This window comes from Lepidochelys kempii, chromosome 7 (genome assembly GCF_965140265.1).
Source record: "Lepidochelys kempii isolate rLepKem1 chromosome 7, rLepKem1.hap2, whole genome shotgun sequence".
Classification (NCBI taxonomy): Eukaryota; Metazoa; Chordata; order Testudines; family Cheloniidae; genus Lepidochelys; species Lepidochelys kempii.
The window spans coordinates 82,609,792-82,629,758 of NC_133262.1; the positions used below are offsets into that span (position 1 = coordinate 82,609,792).

Here is a 19,967-nt window from a genome sequence, read left to right on the forward strand (position 1 = left end):
TAATATCTTGTATCTTTTGAATCTGTCCTTTAGTGTTGCTTCTGGGCCTGATTCTCCACCCTCACACAGGCTACGTGCTACTTCCTCACAAGAGTAGTTCTATTAAAGGTTGCAGTGGGAATGGTTGTGTGAGTAAGTGTGTGGAAAGAGTTGAAGAATTATGTGCCTTGAATGTAATACTGACTTCTGTAGTAGGTTAACATTATTCTATTCAACACTGTTTTAGAAAGATGGCTTTCTCTACCATATTTTCAACATATACCACGTGTGGTTACATTCTGGGCAGTAACATTCTTTCCCTGTAATGTGATTTTTCTTTGGCTAAGATTGTAGCATCTTCAAAGTGCAAATGATCCTTTATCTGGGACAGTGGCACCCCCTATTTCACTTTTTGTCTTGAATTTTCAGTGTTGAGCAGAATATGGAATGATTTAATTATCAGATTGCTTTTTAATTTTTGGAGATTTTGTCATTCAATTAGCATTCGTTGCTTTAGTCCAAATTAAAAAGTCGATGCAAATTTTGAAGAAGCAAAGAGACCTTTTCTCTAAATGTAGCTTCACAGTAAAATATTTGAAATTTGGAGTAAGTAGAAAATATATATAACATTCATATTGAAAATAAGAATAATACTCGTATGTAAAGGAGCACACCAGTAATAGGTGCTCCGTGACTCTGAATATATGAGGCTTTTTTTTCCACTGTAAAGTGCTTATTTGTCTATGTCAGGTAGGCATTTTTAAAGTTAAAAACAAAGCCATAACATGGTGAGCTCTGTATAGAACAGGGGTTCTCAAACTGGGGTCGGGCCCCTTCAGGGGATCGTGAGGTTATTACATGGGGGAGGGTGGATCGTGAGCTGTCAGCCTCCACCCCAAACCCTGCTTTGCCTTCAGCATTTATAATGGTGTTAAATACATAAAGTGTTTTTAATTTATATGGGGGGGGGGTAGGACTCAGAGGCTTGCTATGTGAAATAGGTCACCAGAATAAAAGTTTGAGAACCACTGGTCTAGAAACTATGGTTGAGGGTGAACCACTTACAGTATCAGGGAACAGAATTAATCACCTTCAGCTTGAAAAATGGTCCTTTTACCAAATCAGTTAAAAGAGCTGTTCCAGCCAGGAGAGAGAACCTGAGCATGACTGAAATGCACATTATATGCCGGGGTGGCCAACCTATGGCTGCGGAGCCACACGCGCCTCTTCAGAGGTTAATATGTGGCTCCTTGTATAGGCACCGACACTGGGGCTGGAGCTACAGGCGCCAACTTTCTAATGTGCTGGGGGGCGCTCAGTGCTCAACCCCTGACTCTGCCACAGGCCCTGCCCCCATTCCGCCCCCTCCCCCAAGCCTGCTGTGCCCTAGCTCCCCTCCCCCGTGCCCCCCTTGAGCCTCCTGCATGCCACGAAACAGCTGATTGGGAGGTGCAGGGAGAGAGAGGGAAGTGCTGATCAGTGGGGCTGCTGGTAGGTGGGAGGCGCTGGGAGCGGGGTTGGGGAGCTGATGGGGGTGCTGCTGACGCATTACTGTGCCTCTTTGGCAATGTAAATTCTGGCTTCTTGTCCGGCTCAAGTTGGCCACCCCTGGTATATGCTGTTCCGTAGAGGGTTGTGGTACATTCCTATACTTGTGGTGTATTTTCCGAGAGAACGCTGGAGATGCTCTTCCTTGTTTCAGTGCTCCATATCTGTGGTTCACAGGTGTACAATCCAACAACTGGGTACCAGTCTGTAAGAGCCATGGTCATGTCTGTGAGATCACCACTGCCATCTGCATATAAAGTGGTATCCGGGTTAGAATATACAACCTCTCACAGTGGAACACTGTTAGTTTTGTCCCATGGGTTTAACTGCAGTTTGCAACAGATATGTTTGATATGTATGTGCTTTTATGTATGTTTATGTATTCAGTCTTTTAAACCTAAGTACGTGTTTCAGAATGTTTTTTTAAAAACTCTCTTACTTTCTAATGAAAGACATACTCAGAAACTTAGTAATGAATGCCTTTTTCTTCTTTTTAGGGTATCCTCCTCAACTGGACCAAAGGCTTTAAAACTACAGATTGTGAAGGAGAGGATGTAGTGTATTTGCTTAGGGAAGGCATTAGAAGGAGAGAGGTGACATTTCAATCTTTCATTATTTTCTTGAATGTATTTGTTAACTTGATTTTGTGTGATAGAATTCTTATGTCTCTGGCATTCTGGCATTGATGAATTGGGATGCACTTTCCTTTTGTATTTACACAAATGGTACACATCTTACAACGGGGCTAGGAAATACACAAAAGAGAGATTCTTGCCAAACAAAACCACTTGTTTCTCCATGCTTGGTTGCTTTGTGGGGATAGCGTATGTGGAGTCCAGTTGGTATGTAGGAGCTATGAGGGGATGGGGCATGCTCAGTGCAGATGGAATCTTCAGGGAAATTATTTACCAAACTTTAACATATCTCTCTACTGAGCATATGTGAACTGACATTTTTCAGAGTCTTGTAATTTGGCCAAATTTAGGTGAGTTTTTGTTGGGATGACAAAAGGCACATCCCTGACACCAAGGCAATACCCCAGCCAAATTTCAGGTCCCTGCTCCAAAGAATGGAGATACTAGAGTTTCTCAACAAAATGCTTGTAAGAGGGTTTTGTTGTTGTTGTTTTAAAAAATAGGCAAAACATTGTATTTTTCCCTATTGTATTCTTGGAAATGGCAGAACTTTTCTAGGCAAAATTTTCCAGAACAATTCAACCTGAGACAACCAGCAGGCATGGAAAGTTTCAGCCTGCATGGTTTAAGCTTGACATAGTTTCTTATAATGAAAAGCTTTGAGCAACATTCACTATATCACTGCCTATAGTGTGTGTGTGAATGTGAATGAATAGTGAGTGTTCTCTTATCCCTAGATAAGAAGTTAATATTAAAAATGTCCTAACCTAAATTTGTGTTTGCATTGCAATAAAGTAGTATACTTTACAGCTCCAGCACAATATACAGTACCAGTAAGTCATGATACCTGCATACAAATTATATTACTACTTCTGGTTTTAAAAGAAAAAAATCATTTGATTCTTGAATATTAAGTTTATATTTGTATTCATTTGTACGCAACACGTTTTAGACAGTTGGTTAATTCCTTGCAGGCTAACAACCATTGCAAGGGTTGGTATGATATATTGCAAACAAAGCAATACTTTTTCTATAGAAATGTATTTTTTTTCTTCAAAGGAATTTGACTTAGATGTTGTGGCAGTGGTGAATGATACAGTTGGCACGATGATGACTTGTGCATATGAAGATCCAAATTGTGAAATAGGACTCATTGTGGGTAGGTATTAGTTACTTTTTTATTTTTATTTCAACTGTAGTATATTCTTCTAAACAAATAATTTTGTTCAATTAAGACTATTAGGACACATGATTGGGTGTGTTTCCTCTAATTCCTATTGTTAACTAAACCTGTACCTGCGATGTTTTTGGAGTTTTTCAAACCTGACTTAACGTTTCTTCTCCTGATGAATAGGATAATAGTTTCCTTGAAAAGTGTAACCTGAATCCATCCGATAATATTATATATCCAGGTCTAGGTTTTAAAACTAACAGGAGAAATGTGCTGTTTCCCCCATTGCTATTTTTGCCAGTTACATTTTAATACAGAGAATACAGAAGTGAAATATAGCTTTTGACTAATAGACATTCCCCGAGCCATCTATTTAAGTCAGTTAGGTGAAAAAAATCAACAAATATATTAGTTCTTTTTTGTTTGATCATTAGAAATATTGGCTAATAAATATGAACTAATACTAACTATTTTAACTTGAAAATCAATCTGTTTCACAGAATTAATGCAAAAGTGACCACATAAAATTGCCAGTACGTGGTTACCCATTAGTTTATTCTGTAATATGTATCCCTAATTCACTAGTATGCTGACCCACATCTTGCCTCGGTCATGTGGTCTGCCCAAGACAGACTTGTAAAGCAAAGCACACCAATCCCCAGCAGCTGCGCATTCCGCAAGCCTTGGTAAGCAAAGTGCACTGTCCTGCAGCTGTATTCCAAGCAGTAAAACAGCTTTAGAGTTGCCAACCCTCCAGGAGTGTCCTGGAGTCGCCAAGAATTAAAGATTAATCTTTAATTAAAGATTGTGTCGTGATGAAACCTCCAGGAATATGTCCAACAAAAATGACAATCCTACCTGAGATAATGCCACAGGGCATTTTACTAGATTTAGCTAAAATGCCACCCAGGGGATGTAAATAGGTGCATGTGAAATCCCAGAGCTGCTTTTTTTTTTTTTTTAATTTAATTTTCTTTGGGCCAAGTTCTGCGAGATCGAGAAGGCCAGTCACCAAGTAGTTTTTCCCACAGGGAAAGGGAATGGAAGTTGGAAGCCTAAACAGAAATTTTAGATTGCAAAACTCATTCTGTCTGTTGTGAACATTTGTGGTAAATTGCTAGGAATTTCACACCCAGATAGGATTTAGCAAAATATCAAAAACTAGTCGGTGTCACGCAGTTTGGGCACGTTTTGTCTGCAAAACTCTGACTGTGTTATATGCTTGAGTACAAGATTGCCAGGATAAAGGGCAAATTGTCTTTGGAGTCATAAAAGTCTACTTGTATGAATATTCAGTGTTGTAGATGCATTGGTCCCAGGATATTAAGGAGATAAGGTGGGTGAGGTAAATCTTTTATTGGACAAACTTCTGTTGGTGAGAGTGACAAGCTTTTGAGCTTACACAGAGCTCATCTTCAGGTCTGGGAAATGTACTCAGTGTCACACCTGAACAGAAGGTGGAATAGATTCTTTAGCGTAAGTAGTTAACGAACATTTCAAAGAACCATTCAAGTCATTAGAACTCATACAGAAGAATGATAAAAAGACAAAAACATCGTATCACCTCTGGGCGAACACTTTTCACAAAGTGATCGCTCTGTATCTGACCCCTCGGTCCTCATCCTCAAATGAAACCTGCACAACACCTTCAAAAGATGAGCCTGGGAGCTTAAATTCACTTTGCTAGACACTAAAAATCATGGACCGAATAAAGACACTGGAATTATGGTTTATAATAACAGTCTATAACCCATTAACAACCCCCCCCCCAAGCTGTCTTCCCCGTCCCCCCCCTTTTCCCTATGACTGGTGGAGTGTTAATGGTCCCTTGAAATATGTGTCCTTCGAGTGCTTCCTTACGTCCATCCCATGTAAGGTGTGCGTGCGCCATGTGTACTGCTGCTGGAGATTTTTCCCTCAGTGGTATCTGTTGGGCCAGCTCTAGTGCCTCTGGAGCTGCACACTTATGCGCCGGAATAAAGGGCACCACTGGCCCCGCATCCTGTTAGTTCCTCCTTACCACCCCGGATGGTTGCTGGAACAACCTTTTTTGCTGCGGCAAGACTTCTTCCCAGTGGTTTTTGGATTCCATCACCGTCGTCATACTTTAGTGGATATCATTTTTAAAAGTAGTGTTAATGTATATAGTTAGTCCCTGTCATTGAAGGACTTCTTCACTGCAAGGGCTGGGCATGCCCTGGTCACCAGGCTTCAAGCCTTGTACCTACAGTGGCAAACCATGAGTAACCCTCACTCCAGCTCCTTAAAGTGCTTTGGAGAAACCCATGTGAGGGACAAGTGCCAGATCTATCGGGACTTTCAGACCCTGTACTAAAAAGGACAGGGACATTGGGCTGAAGGCTATCCTCATGGAAGCCACCCTCAGACCAGTCTCAGAACCGAGCTGCTGTAATTCGGCACCGAGTACTTTGGCATCGGTGCAAAGTGCTTCCCCAGCATGGAGCTCTTCCAGTGCCAAGGAAGAAGCACAAGAAGCAGCACACCGACAGAAGGCACTCACTGGTGCAGACAAGAGACAAGCGGGGAAAAGGCAGCATAGTGAGACCTGTGCTCGGCCACTCTTTTGCTCCCAGACTGTATCGGCACCATCAACTCTACCTATGGTGTTGAGTCTGGTGCGGAACCCTCCACCGACACCAGGAAGCTACCACAGTGCCAGTGGTCTGACAGTGCCATTGACCTTGGAGGCTTTCCAGGCAGCTAGGGACCTTCTTGCTCTACTGATCCCGCCAACCCCAGTGGGACACCTGTCACTTCCGGTATCTGGAAGCAGGACGGAGCAAGGAACATTGGGCGCCTTCCTGGCACTGGGCCCCCTGGCACCTTCTAGGGGCAAACCTTCCCTGATCCCAGCATCCTAATCTCTGTTGCGTTACCGGTCCCTGGAACCTTGGCACCATATGAAGGTGGATGCAGGTCAAGTTTAATACTGTGATTTTTGGCAGGCTAACTAGAGAGAAAATGGAAACATTAACACGTGGCGTTCTCTTGTATGGGATTTATGGCAGTTGTGTTCTATGTGCATCAGGAAAACACTACCACACGTGAAATGGGTTTCTTTTTTGTTTAGCTGAGCAGTGGGCTTTTTCTGAAAATTTGGCTTTTTCTCTTCTTTCTCAAATTAGAATTGGACAGCAATATGGAGAGATTGCAGCTACAGAATAATTCAAGAGTTAGCCATTAACACTGGCAGGTGTACAATCCCTGTAATTTTCTTTCTTTTTTTTTTTTTTTTAAATTTAGATGGATGTCAGAACTTTGGAAAAATATCCTAATATTAGGCCAAATACTGAGGTCCTTACTCGGGCAAGATTCTTATTGAACCCAGTGGGAGTTTTGGCTTAGTGAGTCAAAGCTAACTAATAACTTCAGGATTGCGATTTTGGCTTCAGATGCACATTAACTAGAGTTGCATGTTAATCTTCTGTCGGATGTTGTGCTGCTTCCCTCTTGTATTAAAAATTCTTAGGAAGCACTAGCCCAATTGGAATTGAAGAGCCCGGGTTCATCTGCTGCTAACTGTGTCCTGTACTGCATAAAGCATGCTCCTCTCTGCCTTCCCATATGCAGTTCAGCCCTGGCCAGCTGGATACTTCTTGCAGAGGAGGCACTGCATCCCTATACCTCACTGTACTAACAAAGGGAGTATTTAGTTCCATCTCTTCATAAGTACTGAAGATTTATTATTACAATATGAAATTATTTTATAAATATGAAAAAAGCAGGTGAAAAAGCTCATAAGGGGTTCTAATGCTTGTTCTGGTATTTAAAAAAAATCTTGTTTTTAGGCACTGGCAGCAATGCATGTTACATGGAGGAAATGAGAAACGTAGAGATGGTAGAGGGGGATCAAGGACGAATGTGTGTGAACATGGAATGGGGTGCATTTGGAGACAATGGATGCCTGGACGACATCAGGACAAGTTATGACAAAGCTGTTGATGATTATTCGTTAAATGCTGGAAAACAAAGGTATTTAATGCTGAATTCTAGCAAGAAATATGTTGCAAAATTTTTGGAATACTGATGTTCTAGGAATAAGTGATATTGCCTTCAGCTGATTTTAAAAGTGGTGTAATTACATCTCCATTTACGGAAAATGGAGGGATTAAGAGGACATAATAGTTTGCACCGTCACTGTCCCCTGTTGGATTGCCCTTGTTCCTGATTTCCCAGATGGATGACTTTCCATCTCTGACAGGTCAAGTGGTTGCAGTTTTTTCTCTTATGTCAACTCTGTGTTGGTCATCCTTGCCTTTGTCACCTCAAAGCTGTTAAACTGTACTGCACTTTGCTTGGGACTACCTTCTCACAGTCATCTGGAAATTTCAGCTACTGCAGAATGCAGCTGTCCGCTTTTTGAATGCGGTGAGCTGTTACATGCCCAGAACATCTGCTCAGAACTCTGTACTGGCCTCTTATTTGTGACCAGTTTAAATTAAAGGTTTTGGTGAGAACGTGGAAGCGGGAGTATGTCAGAGTAGGCTTTGGAACTCTCAGTGCATGGTAACAGGGTCTGCACAATGAGTTAACGCGTGGCAAGCTAGTGCGCTCCAGATTCACGCTGCAGCTTGCTGCACACTAACTCGCTGTGTACACAAGCCCTCATATAAATATACAGTAATTTATAGAAATATGATTGAAGTGAAAAAACACATGAGGAATACGGAGAAGGTGGCAGACTGCCTGGGAAGCTCCAAAATTTGAAGTCCGTAAAGCTTCAGTCACTGAGGGAGCTGGGAGACGGTTCTTTGCAATGACAGCAAAGTGAGCATGGAACAAACTGTGAAAGGAGTATATAATTCAAAGAGTTAGGCACTTGAGAGAGGCCATTTATAGGATACAAAACTGTTCATGGAACTAATTGGACTGTACGGCCCCCTTCCAATGTGAAATGTTACTTTGTACCTAGGTTGGATATAGGATCCAGTAAAATATCAGATTTGCACGAAGGACTGAGAAAGACACTGTCATGTAGTGAATTATTGATTAAACAAAAAAAAAGCAAAATGTACCTTGCAGTGAATTAACAGATGTGGAGCCTGGAGTACTGTGTACAATTCTGGTCACCGATGTTAAAGAAAGATAAATTCAGACTAGAACAGATGCAGAGAAGGTGATCATGGGAATGGAGAGTCTAGTCTACAAGAGGAGACTGGGTGGAATGTTTATAAAGCAAATTAAATTGTGATTGTAGCACAAGTAAATATACCTGTGCAAATCTAGCTAGCACAGATAACAATCATAGTGAAGACTTGGTGGCACAAGCTTTTGCATGGGCTAGCAACCTGAGTACATATCCAGGGTCCCCAGTGTACTAGTGCTGTGGTAGTTAACCCATGCTGAGGCCTGTGCTGCCATGGCTTCACTACTGTTGTTACTGATAATAGCGCGAGTATACTCTCACCCCATCACACCTTTGTTTGCTCTGTAGACTTACCCTGTAAGAGCTTGGCTTGTTTAGCCAAATACAACAAAGGCTGAAAGAGAGGACATGATTGTTCTCTCTGGCCACGTCTACACTACCAGCCGGATCGGCGAGTAGTGATCGATCTATCGGGGATCAATTTATCACGTCTAGTGTAGACGCGATAGATCAATCCCTGATTGCTCTGCTGTTGACTCTGGAACTCCACCAGGGCGAGAGGTGGAAGTGGAGTTGACGGGGAAGCGGCGGCCATCGATCCCGCTCTGCAAGGACGCGAAGTAGGTGATTCTAAGTTGATCTAAGATACGTCGACTTCAGTTATGCTATTCTCGTAGCTGAATTGCGTATCTTAGATCGATCCCCCCATAGTGTAGATCAGGCCTATAAATACACAAGGGCAGGGGAGTAAGCACCAAAGGGGCAGAAGAGCTATTTAAGCTAAAGGCCAATGTTGGCACAAAAACAAATGGGTATAAACTGGCCATGAACTAATGTAGACTGAAAATTAGAAGACGGTTTCTAACTATTAGAAGAATGAGATTCTGGAACAGCCTCCTAATAGGACTAGTGGTGACAAATAACCTAACTAATTTTGAGGCAGAGCTTGATAAATTTATGAATGAGATTATATGATAAGATAGCAGGCACGTGGCCTTCATGACCCAGGAGGTCCCATCCAGTGCTGTGCCCTGTGTTCCTATGTTTAGTTTTAATTATTAAAATAATACTTCATCCTCAGCCAGTAAATGTTTATCCATGTCCATCAGCAGAGCACCTGATAGCAATAAAAATGCTGTTACAAATGAAGAGATGTATATCAGATCCCCTGCTTTTTAAAAGAAAAGTTTATTAATATTTGACCTCAACCCTGCATTGTCTGTTACTGTATTTCTGCTGAGAAATGGGAATTGACCACGGGCTTCTATGTTTGTTTGTGTGTGAACAAAGTGTGAATTAGCAAAATTCTAACAAATTAGTAATTGTCAAATACGTTAAATGTTTGAGAATCATGTTAGCAATTCAACAATAGCTTGGAGAGCTAACAGGAATTGTAGTACTCACATCTAGGGGCAAAACTGACAACTAGTTACAGGAGCAGGGCAAAGAGGGTTGGTAAGCATAGATTCCAATAGTATACAGTAATTGAGTTTGTATAACACCTTTTATCTCAAGAACCTAGCATGATTTGAGTACACCTAATGATACTTCACAACACCCGTGTGAAGGATGAGGATAAATAAAATACTGCTCTGGCTGCGTGTATATCCAAAGAAAGGGGGATCAAATTTAATACAAAAGCGTTTCCTCAGAGAATTCAGTTATTCCTTTTCAAGGTCTGTCACAACTGTTTATTGTACACAACTATAATATTATTAAAGAGCTAGTTTAGGACAGAGATGCTCAAACTTTGCCCAGTTGAGCATGATCTTAGCAACTTGGCCAGAATTCTAAGGAGGCAAAGATAATATGGATAAAATGGAAGACATTTCATTTTCTATAACCTTTAGTACAGAGGCATGTCCTTGAGAAATTGCAAGTCCCGACATGCAATGTTTAGATCAAGATGTGTTGGGTTTTTTTTTAACTCAATGATTTGTTATGCATTTTGGCACATTTGCTGTTGCCTCCACATCTGGACATGTACAACAGATTAAGTGCAGCCAGAAATTGATATGAAATGTTCAGTGATGCAGTATAAATATCTGTACTCTGTACTCTCTGTACTGATGAATTAATCCACAATGAAATCAATAAATAATGATAAGTAAGCTATACTCCTGGAAATACTCATGAACACGTAATATTACATTTATCACTTTTTTCAGAGCGTTACCCAGTAGTTTCTGCTCTTTGCAGAACTCCTCTATGAAAAAAAGTAATGAACTTCCAGGAACTGAAACTCCGCTCTAAACGCACATTGTCTGTGTAACCTACCAACACCGAGGCAGCTCCATTTAATGTTCTAAGACTCCAGTTATGAGAGAGTTACCAAACTCTTCACTACTGTTCTGCATATCCTTGTAAACTAGCTGGATTATATATAAATAACATTCCTTCTGAACTGTACCATTGTCTGTAATTCCAGGTATGAGAAAATGATTAGTGGAATGTACCTGGGAGAAATCGTTCGCAATATTTTGATTGACTTCACTAAAAGGGGATTCTTGTTTAGAGGTCAAATTTCAGAGTCGCTGAAGACCAGAGGTATCTTTGAAACCAAGTTCCTTTCACAGATTGAGAGGTAAGATTGATACACAGTAGAATTGCTGGAGTTGAAATAGTGCATGTCTAATTTAGTACTGGTGCTTGAGGGGAGGAAACTAGGAGTGCAGTTCAACTCTGCTTGTCATTGGAAGGTATCTGTACCATAATCTTCATTGAAGAGTGATGAATATCAGCAGATCGAATTTTTCGAGTATTAAACTGTGATTACACAACATGTGTCCTCATTAACTAAATCTGAACAACTGCTTGGCATTCAATTCTTACTAAAGCACACACTAGTTTGTAAACTGTAAGGCCCTGCTTTTGAAAACATTCATGTATGTGCTTAATTTTATTTGAGTAGCCTTACTGAATTCAGTGTCCCCATGTTGCATGAGTAAAGTTGACCCCTAGGCAAATGTTTGCAGGATCAAGGCCTGAATTGAGTAGATCTCAGATTCTTTGTTGTCAAAACTTATACACATTGGTAACTGTTAAATGGCAGATATGTCAGTGGTCATGGAAAGCCTTACATTATTTGACCTATATCTTTTGTGTATATTTACGTAAGATAGGTGTTACTATTTTCCTTTTCATACTCTGGTGAGATTCAGGCTAATTGCCTCAGCTCGCAGAATTTTAAACTGTTTAACTTGCCTTTATAACATATGTTTAAAGCTTAATCATGTATTTTGGCTTCTTTTACCTTTTCTGAAAGTAAGATCCGCTAGCAATTTAGGAATTCTAACATTTATAAAATGCACCATTTTCCTGTTTAAGTGTCATACAGTAGTTTTACCTGTCCAACTGAATGTGCACATGATAACCTGGAAGGAAAAAAAGATTTAGGTCAGATTAGCAAAACTATTTATAGAGCACAGTAATGAAATGGGAAGTTCACCTTAGAATTATAGGACTTTTACATAGGGAAATAATGGGAGCAGAAATCAGGAGACAGAAAAATGATTTTGTGCTCAAATACTTCTGTAAATACGAGGGAAAATATTTTGTTTTTATTTGTACTAGAAGCCTATAAAGGCTGCAAGAAGAATTCTTTAGAAAGTGTTCTCAGCTCATAAGAGTATTTCCAACTAAGGCCATGTCTACACTACAGTAACTCCTGGCTTAATGTTATAGTTATGTTCCTGAAAAATGCGACTTTAAGTGAATCCAATTTCTCCATAAGATTTAAAGTAAATGGGGGCGGGGGTTAGGTTCCAGGGAAATTTTTTTCACCAGACAAAAAACTATATTTTATTTATTTACACACACACACACAGAGTATAAGTTTTAAAGAAACAATTTAATACTGTACACAGCAATGATGATGATTGTGAAGCTTGGTTGAGGTGGTGAAGTTAGAGAGTGGAAGCGTGTAGGATATTTCCCAGGGAATGCCTTACTGCTAAATGATGAACTAGCATTCGGCTGAGCCCTCAAGGGTTAACACGTTGTAGCCTCACACTCTACAAGACAGCACGAATGGAGGGAGGGGAGACAGCATGGCAGACAAAGACACACACCCTGTTTGTGGGAGAGAGAGAGAGATGCGCATTGCCCCTTTAAGTACGCTGAGCCGACTCCAAGTACATTGCCTTTAAAAAGATCAGGAAGTTGAGACAGCAGCTGCAGTCTCTCTGTCCTGAGCCCTGTCCTGTCCTGTACCCACCCTGCTCTATATGGAGAAGGGGTAAGCGGGGGGCAGAAGTAGTGGGGAGGGGGACACCCTGACATTAGTCCCCCTCTTCCCCCCTCCCCTGCACAGCAAGCAGGAGGCTCCCAGGAGCAGCTCGAAGGCAGGAGCAGCACATGGCAGTTGGGGGAGGGACAGCTGAACTGTCAGCAGTTGATAGCCTGCTGTGCGGCTGCTGCACAGGGAACTTAAGGGGTTGGGGAGCTGATAGGGGGGCTGTTGGTTCCAAGCCCCCACCAGCTAGCACCAACCGGCTGTTCTTCCTGCAAGCAGTGGACAAAGCAGGCGGCTGCCAAACAACGTTATAAGGGAGCATTGCACAACTTTAAACGAGCATGTTCCCTAAATGATCAGCAACGTAACCACGAAACATCATTAACCGGGACGACTTGAAGTGAGGAGTTACTGTACGTCTTATGTTGGCAAAACGTATGTTGCTCAGGGGTGTGAAAAAAACACCCTCCTGAGCGACGTAAATTACGCCAGCATAAATGGTAGTGTGCACAGCGCTATGTCGGCAGGAGAACTTCTCTCGCTGACATAGCTATTGTTGCTCGTAGGAGATGCTGTAATTATGTTGACGGGATTGCTCTCTAGTTGGCATAGAATGGCTACACGAGAGCTCTTACAGTGGCACAGCTGCATTGGTACAGCTGCTGCTGTAAACTCTCTAGTGTAGATATAGCCTGAGTCATAGTGATGGTAATCAAAGATGCTTTTGCTGGTTTTGGTGTTTCATTTTATTGTTTGTAAGTTTTAACACAAAAACAATTTCCTTGTTCTTATTGAATACATGCAGTAGTATGTAATAGTAGAGATCTAATTATTAATCTATACTAGCAATAGCTACTCATTGATTATTTATTTGTATTGTACTATTAGTGCCAAGATAGTATGTTGTAAAGTAATTTGAAGGCCACTTGATGTTTCAAGGAAAAGCATTATATAATGGAGACTTATAAATACTTTTTCTCATGGAAATATCCTTTAGAGGAAATGATGAGGGAAGAGACATGCAAAAAAAATAGTCGTTGAACCAATATTACTTCTAAACAGAATGTGCTGTAATGTTTGCCATGACTCTTTATATGATTATTGGTGCTTGAATACAGCAGCATAGGGTGGAGAAATGAGCTCAAGATTGTGAGACACTCTTGTGAGTCCTAACCTGGCTCCAACAGCAAATACTGGCCAGATGTGCCTATGATGCTTTGGTGGTTCATCCAGACCAATAAGAGGTTCTGTCAATGCCTGCTCTGTAACCTTGGGGACCTCTGTGTTAATGTAGCTATGGTTCAGAGCCCTGATATCAGGAGCATGCCCACAACACAGTGGTCTCACCCTGGCTTTCACCAGTCCAGTCACTCTTTTCAGGGTGACACCCAACAATTCTTCTAGTCCTGAGTCTCCTCAAAACTGTCTCGCCTGCAGTGTCCTGTCCCTGTTGTTGGGTGCTCCCAGAGGTAACACCAAGTTTTCCAGTACACATAACAGCTTGTTAGCCCAGCTGGGTTTATACCCAGCACTGAGATAGCTTGTAGTAAAACTGAGAATAAGCTTATTGACAAAGAACATGGATTTAAGTGATTTCAAGTAAGAGCAAAAGAGATGGGAAAGGGATATAAACAAAACAAAAATAACACTTAATTCTAGCAAGAAGAAGCGCAGCTTTATGCAGTTTCTTGCTCACTCCAAACTGCCAGTATTCTCAGGCCTGTTTTAACAGGAGGATTCAGCTTTTATAGGTACAAAGCACTGTCGTCTTTGTTCTCTCAGGTGATGGATTATTCAAATGTTTCTTCCCCCACCTTATATTACCCCGAAGTTTCTTGTCTCTGTTTCAAGAGCCAGGAAGGCTTCCTGGGTGTACAGACTCTATCCCCCATTGTCATCACCCCCACTTTTTAGCTGGTGGCTTTGTTTACCTTATATGTAAATATACTTTTCATTGTCCTCTGTGATCAAGTGGGTCAGACAAGTAAATACATGTTCCTTTGTCTAGGGCAGGCTGGGATTTATGGGCTGCCTGTCAAACACATTTTAAGGACATCGTTTCATCCTACGTTTATAACTCATTCTACTCACCCCATACATACATCACACAATGGTTTTGGGACCAGCATGTCTCCAGTTTGCATATGATACTTTCCACAACATCTTTCAGATACAGATTATGACAATAGTGTGTTGGGGCAATGAGTTTGTCAGGCCTAATGTGAGTCATGGTATGGTGTGCCCTCTGCTCATTGGCATTCATGGGCTCCTAAGCTCACCGTGCCTCACAGAGGGATTGTGAGAATTTATTAGGTGTAAATTGTTGTATAAATACTAAATATTGTTCTTGTTAAAGGGTTCATTCAGTAACCTGGTCAAACATCTTGTTCTCCTTTCTTTTCAGTGACAGGTTAGCATTGCTTCAGGTACGAACAATCCTCCAGCAGCTGGGCTTGAATGGTACCTGTGATGACAGTATAATTGTAAAGACGGTTTGTGGAGCAGTATCGAGAAGAGCAGCTCAGGTGTGTGGAGCTGGAATGGCTGCGGTTGTAGATAAAATAAGAGAGAACAGAGGATTAGACCACCTGGAAGTAACAGTTGGTGTAGATGGGACTCTGTATAAACTACATCCACAGTAAGTATTATTTTTCTCTGCATCTGTTTGCAATAAGTGCTTCATTGCTGTAGGTTTGGCCTTTCTCTGAAGTGTCAGATACTGGCCTCTGTTAATTAAAATGACTATTCTTCCTCTAATAGCAGGCAAAAACAGAGCTTGAAAAACAATTATGGTTGGAGCTTTATATGGGGAATAAGAGACTGTAAAAGGAATAATAAAGCACAAATAGTTAGCAATAGTATGCCAAATAAAAAGTAATAAAACTCATTAAATAAGTCGGTCAGAAATACAGGCGAGAGCAATAGGGCCATTGAATAGGGAAGAAAACAAAGAATTATTGTTTCCTGAAAAAGAAATGACAGAAGAATTAAATGGTTTCTTTGCATCAGAGTTTGATATTGCAACTTTGGAGGGTGTTTGTGTGTGGTAGTGAGGAAGAACTGTAGAGACTCACATTAATGAAACAGTGGTAGGCAAAAATAAAGGAATACAAAACAGATTACTTCCATGAAAGATATGGCATAAGCTATCAAATAGCTGAGCCATGAACTCCTGCTAAGTTAATAATGGTATTGCAGTAGTGTCTAGATGCCCCAGTCAGGGTTTGGAACACCATTGTGCTAGGCACTGTCCACACAGATGGAATGAAGAGACAGTCTAGAGATGATACAGTGTGTAAACTGCTGTGGATTTGTGAAAGGTAAATTGTGTTGGAAAATGTCATGACTTTTGCAGGGCTGTGAGGAACCAGTAGATTCAGTATATCTCGACAGTCAAATGTGGGCCTGACAGATTATCATATGAAGTATCTAATAGTAGGGGTAGATAATAAATTAATAAAATGCTAGTGATTATCAACTCATGCTTTTTGTAAACATGTAGTTTAGGGTCTAGGTCATATATTGCCCATAACTTGCATATTTTTGAAAATATATATACATTTATGGGTTCCCAAATCCCCTGCTTGCATCACCCCACTCCCTGCTGTGACATTCCGGGGAGGAGAGCTTCTAGGATTACTGTGATATTCCGGGGTGCAGTCCAGACCAATGAGGGGCTGTCAGCCCTGCCCTGCAAACTTGGGTGCCTCATAATGCTTTGTAGCTCCCACCTGAGCCATCCACAACAGCCTTCCAGCATGCAGGTAACACCCTGAGTGTCTGTATATAGCTGCAGCCTGCCAGCCACACATCAGTCACACTCTGGCTTCCACCAGCCTGGGTTACCACTTGCAGGGTGACCTGAACACACTCCCAGTCCGGGTTTTCCCCCAAAATGTCTGTTCTGCACTGTCCTGCCCTCTCCTGGGCAGTCAGACACATTCAGTTCATTGTCTCTCTAAGGGGATCCATATACAACAGTTTGTCTCCCTAAGTGGAGTTACCCATACAGTTCACAACAGTGAATTAGTTTTGATTAAAGAATAAAATAAAACAAGTTTAACTACAAAGGGAGAGGTTTTAAGGTAGTACATGTGTAAGGCATTAAAGTCAGAAATGGTTACAAGAGAAATAAAGATAACGCCCTTTCTAGGACTAAAACTTAACAAACTAGACTTGGTTTCAAGGTGAAGTCTAATACCACATGTTTCCAGTAAAGTTGCTGACAAAACTCTCAGGCCAGGACCAGTGGCTGTTTCTTTTGTTGTCTTAGGTGAAAGAGGGAGAGATGGATAGGGAGAAATATCTTGGGGAGTTTTTCCGCCCTCTTCTATAGTCCAGTCCTCCTTTGAAATGCATTTTTCTGAGGGTTACTCCTAGATAAATTTCATTCCTGCTGGGAGGTTGGAGTTGTGGAGTATTGTGGTGAAAGAGGTTTCATACAGATCTGTTTGTTCCTGCACTCCCCTCCTTGCCAAAAAAATGGCCACTTGATAGGTGATTGCTCATCAACTTCGATGACACCTGGCTAGAGACGTCAGCTTGTTCTTTCTCTTTTAGAGAATGGTAAACATATTTCAGACCTAATTTCAGCTTCTGTTTATAACTTTGTTACTACACACGTTTCATCATGATATTAATGACCACTAAGTTATAAGTTTTCAAATGATACCTCACAAGGCATATTTTGTACAAAGATTATTACAGTAGTGTGTAGGGTGTGACTACAGGGGTGCATTTGGTCACAATTACCTCATAGCAGCAGTGGTGGGAGGCAGGAGCAAGCAGCCCAGGTGGTAAAGACAACTCTTCATCAGCTGTGGGGCTTAAGGGAGCTTCCCCATTGACCTCCCAGAGCCAGTGACTGTATGGAGAGGTAGGATCAACTCCTAAGTCTCAGTCTTGCATTAATGATGGTAGGAGGGAAGGGCAGAAGTTGTGTACGTTCAGGCAACCGTGCTCCCTACAGCTAAGGGGTGGAACTAAATAGTTATCATTTAAACTGCTTTTCCTTTCATAGCTGCCATGGTTATATTGTCTCCCAATCACCTGCACTCTCCAGCAATGTTCTTCATCTCTCTTTATGTGCCTAGCCAGTGTTCAGAATTTTGTTGGACTATGTTCCTCATGCCAGAATCCTGTAGCGATGCTGTCGCCCAGGGATGGATGCTGAATTACACTTACATCCGTATCTGTTTGTTTTGTAGCTTTTCAAGGATCATGCACCAAACAGTAAAGGATCTTGCACCAAAATGCAATGTGACATTCCTCCTTTCGGAAGATGGCAGTGGGAAAGGAGCAGCTCTCATTACTGCTGTGGGATGTAGACTTCGTGATGCTGAGCAAAACTAAACTCCAGAACACTGGCTTTAATTCTGCCTTTCGAGCACTTTCTTATAAAGCAGCGACTCTGTAGTCTGAACTGGTAGAAGACCAGAATTCACTGCTTTATTGAAAAATACAACTAATGACATAAAAAATAGGATACAAACTAGAGTGTGTGCTGTTGATAATATCACCATCTCTGGACCCCCAATCTGCATGTTTCTTTTCCACCTGGTTGGCACATACATTCCCCATCTCTAGGTCATTAAAACCAGTTTATTATTTATGCAGCTGTCAAAATAAGTTATTGTTTGAGATAAAATTACAGCCAAATGATCTACATTAATGAGCTACTTTTACTTCATATGAAATGTATTCGCTCCAGCAGATACTATGTCCATGTTAAATGCACCACTGATATACTGAACATAAAATCAAGGTGTTTATGCTTATAGAAGCAGAAGTAATAATTCCCTCCTGCATTTCTGCCCAATGTTGTTTCACTTAAAATGACTCTGGAAATATTACAGTGTGTCAGCACTGGGTGCTCACGTAACTGTACAGTGGGACTTAGAATATGATTTATTTGCCTCCTTATTTGCTTCCAGTTTTATTATGGTAAAAGTAAATGGCACCGTCCCACAAATCTGGTATCACTGGCATTTCCCATTGCTTCTGTGAATAGTGTTGTGTTATGAAGTACAATAAGTATTGTTTAAAGAGGAAAATCCGTACTAGTAAAATCAAGTGATTGATTGGGGTAATCCAAATCTCTGGACATAGAAATCTGTGGTCCTTAGCAGATTTTGCTGTATTCTTCAGAGTCTAAGATTTCTTGTAAAAGTTTTCTATCCCTTTTTTACTAAATAAATCAGCACACTGCTGCTGTTTTGCTGAATCTATAGCTAAACAGACTGAAACAGCATAATACAGAAATGTAAAATTCCCCTTCTTACTTTAAAGAGTTGTTTTGCTTTGAAGCAAAAAAAAAAAAAAGTTTTAATGTTTAAACACCTTCTCAAAACACAAACACCCAGCTAAAGTTAATGATCCTAGGGAAATACCAGGGTCTGGCTTTGGTTTGGACGTTAAGGAACCACACAAAGAGTGCCAGGCCCAGTTATTCTATGGACTAAAACAACAACGACAAAGATTATATACATACTTCGTATCCCTTCCTATGTTGAATCGATTCTGTCATTGTAAGTATTTAGCCCATCTATTGTTTTTAAATCGAAAAGCAAGTTAAGCCAAGTTACATTAAATAACTTTTGCATGTCACACTTTTTTCCTGCCAAAAAAAAGGAGAGTCCTCTGTAGTTAATTCCTCCTTTTCTACCAAAAATAAATTGAGGTCTCTCCAGCTTGCTCTTCCCTCTTCCTGTGTCACCCCCAAGATTTGGATTGCCCTAGTTATTGGTAACATTGCACTGTGGTTGAATGTTGTAAGGTAACATGTGAGTCACAAATAGTACTTGCAGCTTTAAGTGTGTGTGTCTACCTGAAGAATTGCATGCCTAACTGGTTTTGCAAAGGTAGAAAGTCTTTTTACTTTGCACACTAGTAATAGTTATACTAGTGTTAAGTGATATTTGTGAAAATATTAAACTTTTTTTGATGTGTGTTAACTGGTGTCCCGTGATTCTTTCTGGAAGAGGCTCTGTTGGATGATGGCTTGGTACTTTGCAAAGCTCTGCTGTTTTATAAAGGTATAAAACGTAATCACAGCAATGTCCGAGGTTTTTATATTCCTATGTACTCTATAACTAAGGAGGAGTTCACAGGCATGACAAAGACTAGGCCTATTGTATTAAAGCAAACCTGCTTAGGAATACATTTGGCCAGCTGTTCAGTCCTGGGCATAATAGATGCACCTCTGCAAAACTGCACATACTCTTATGGAGTCCACAACCTCCTTGTTTGTGCACACCATCTGACATTTGCACACCCACATATGTCAGGTAATTA

General features: G+C 41.0%; 1 protein-coding gene across 1 annotated transcript in view; it reads left to right on the forward strand.

Annotated features, from left to right (window-relative positions):
- HK1 (hexokinase 1) overlaps positions 1 to 19,627 on the forward strand; it is a 68,033-nt gene extending 48,406 nt beyond the window's left edge. Inside the window, exons 13-18 of the mRNA XM_073353512.1 lie at positions 2,025 to 2,120; positions 3,222 to 3,321; positions 7,143 to 7,326; positions 10,869 to 11,024; positions 15,079 to 15,312; positions 17,882 to 19,627. Coding sequence (XP_073209613.1) covers positions 2,025 to 2,120; positions 3,222 to 3,321; positions 7,143 to 7,326; positions 10,869 to 11,024; positions 15,079 to 15,312; positions 17,882 to 18,026 — 915 coding nt within the window. The 3' untranslated portion in view covers positions 18,027 to 19,627. The remainder of the gene's footprint in view (positions 1 to 2,024; positions 2,121 to 3,221; positions 3,322 to 7,142; positions 7,327 to 10,868; positions 11,025 to 15,078; positions 15,313 to 17,881) is intronic.
- Positions 19,628 to 19,967: the final 340 nt, after the last annotated feature.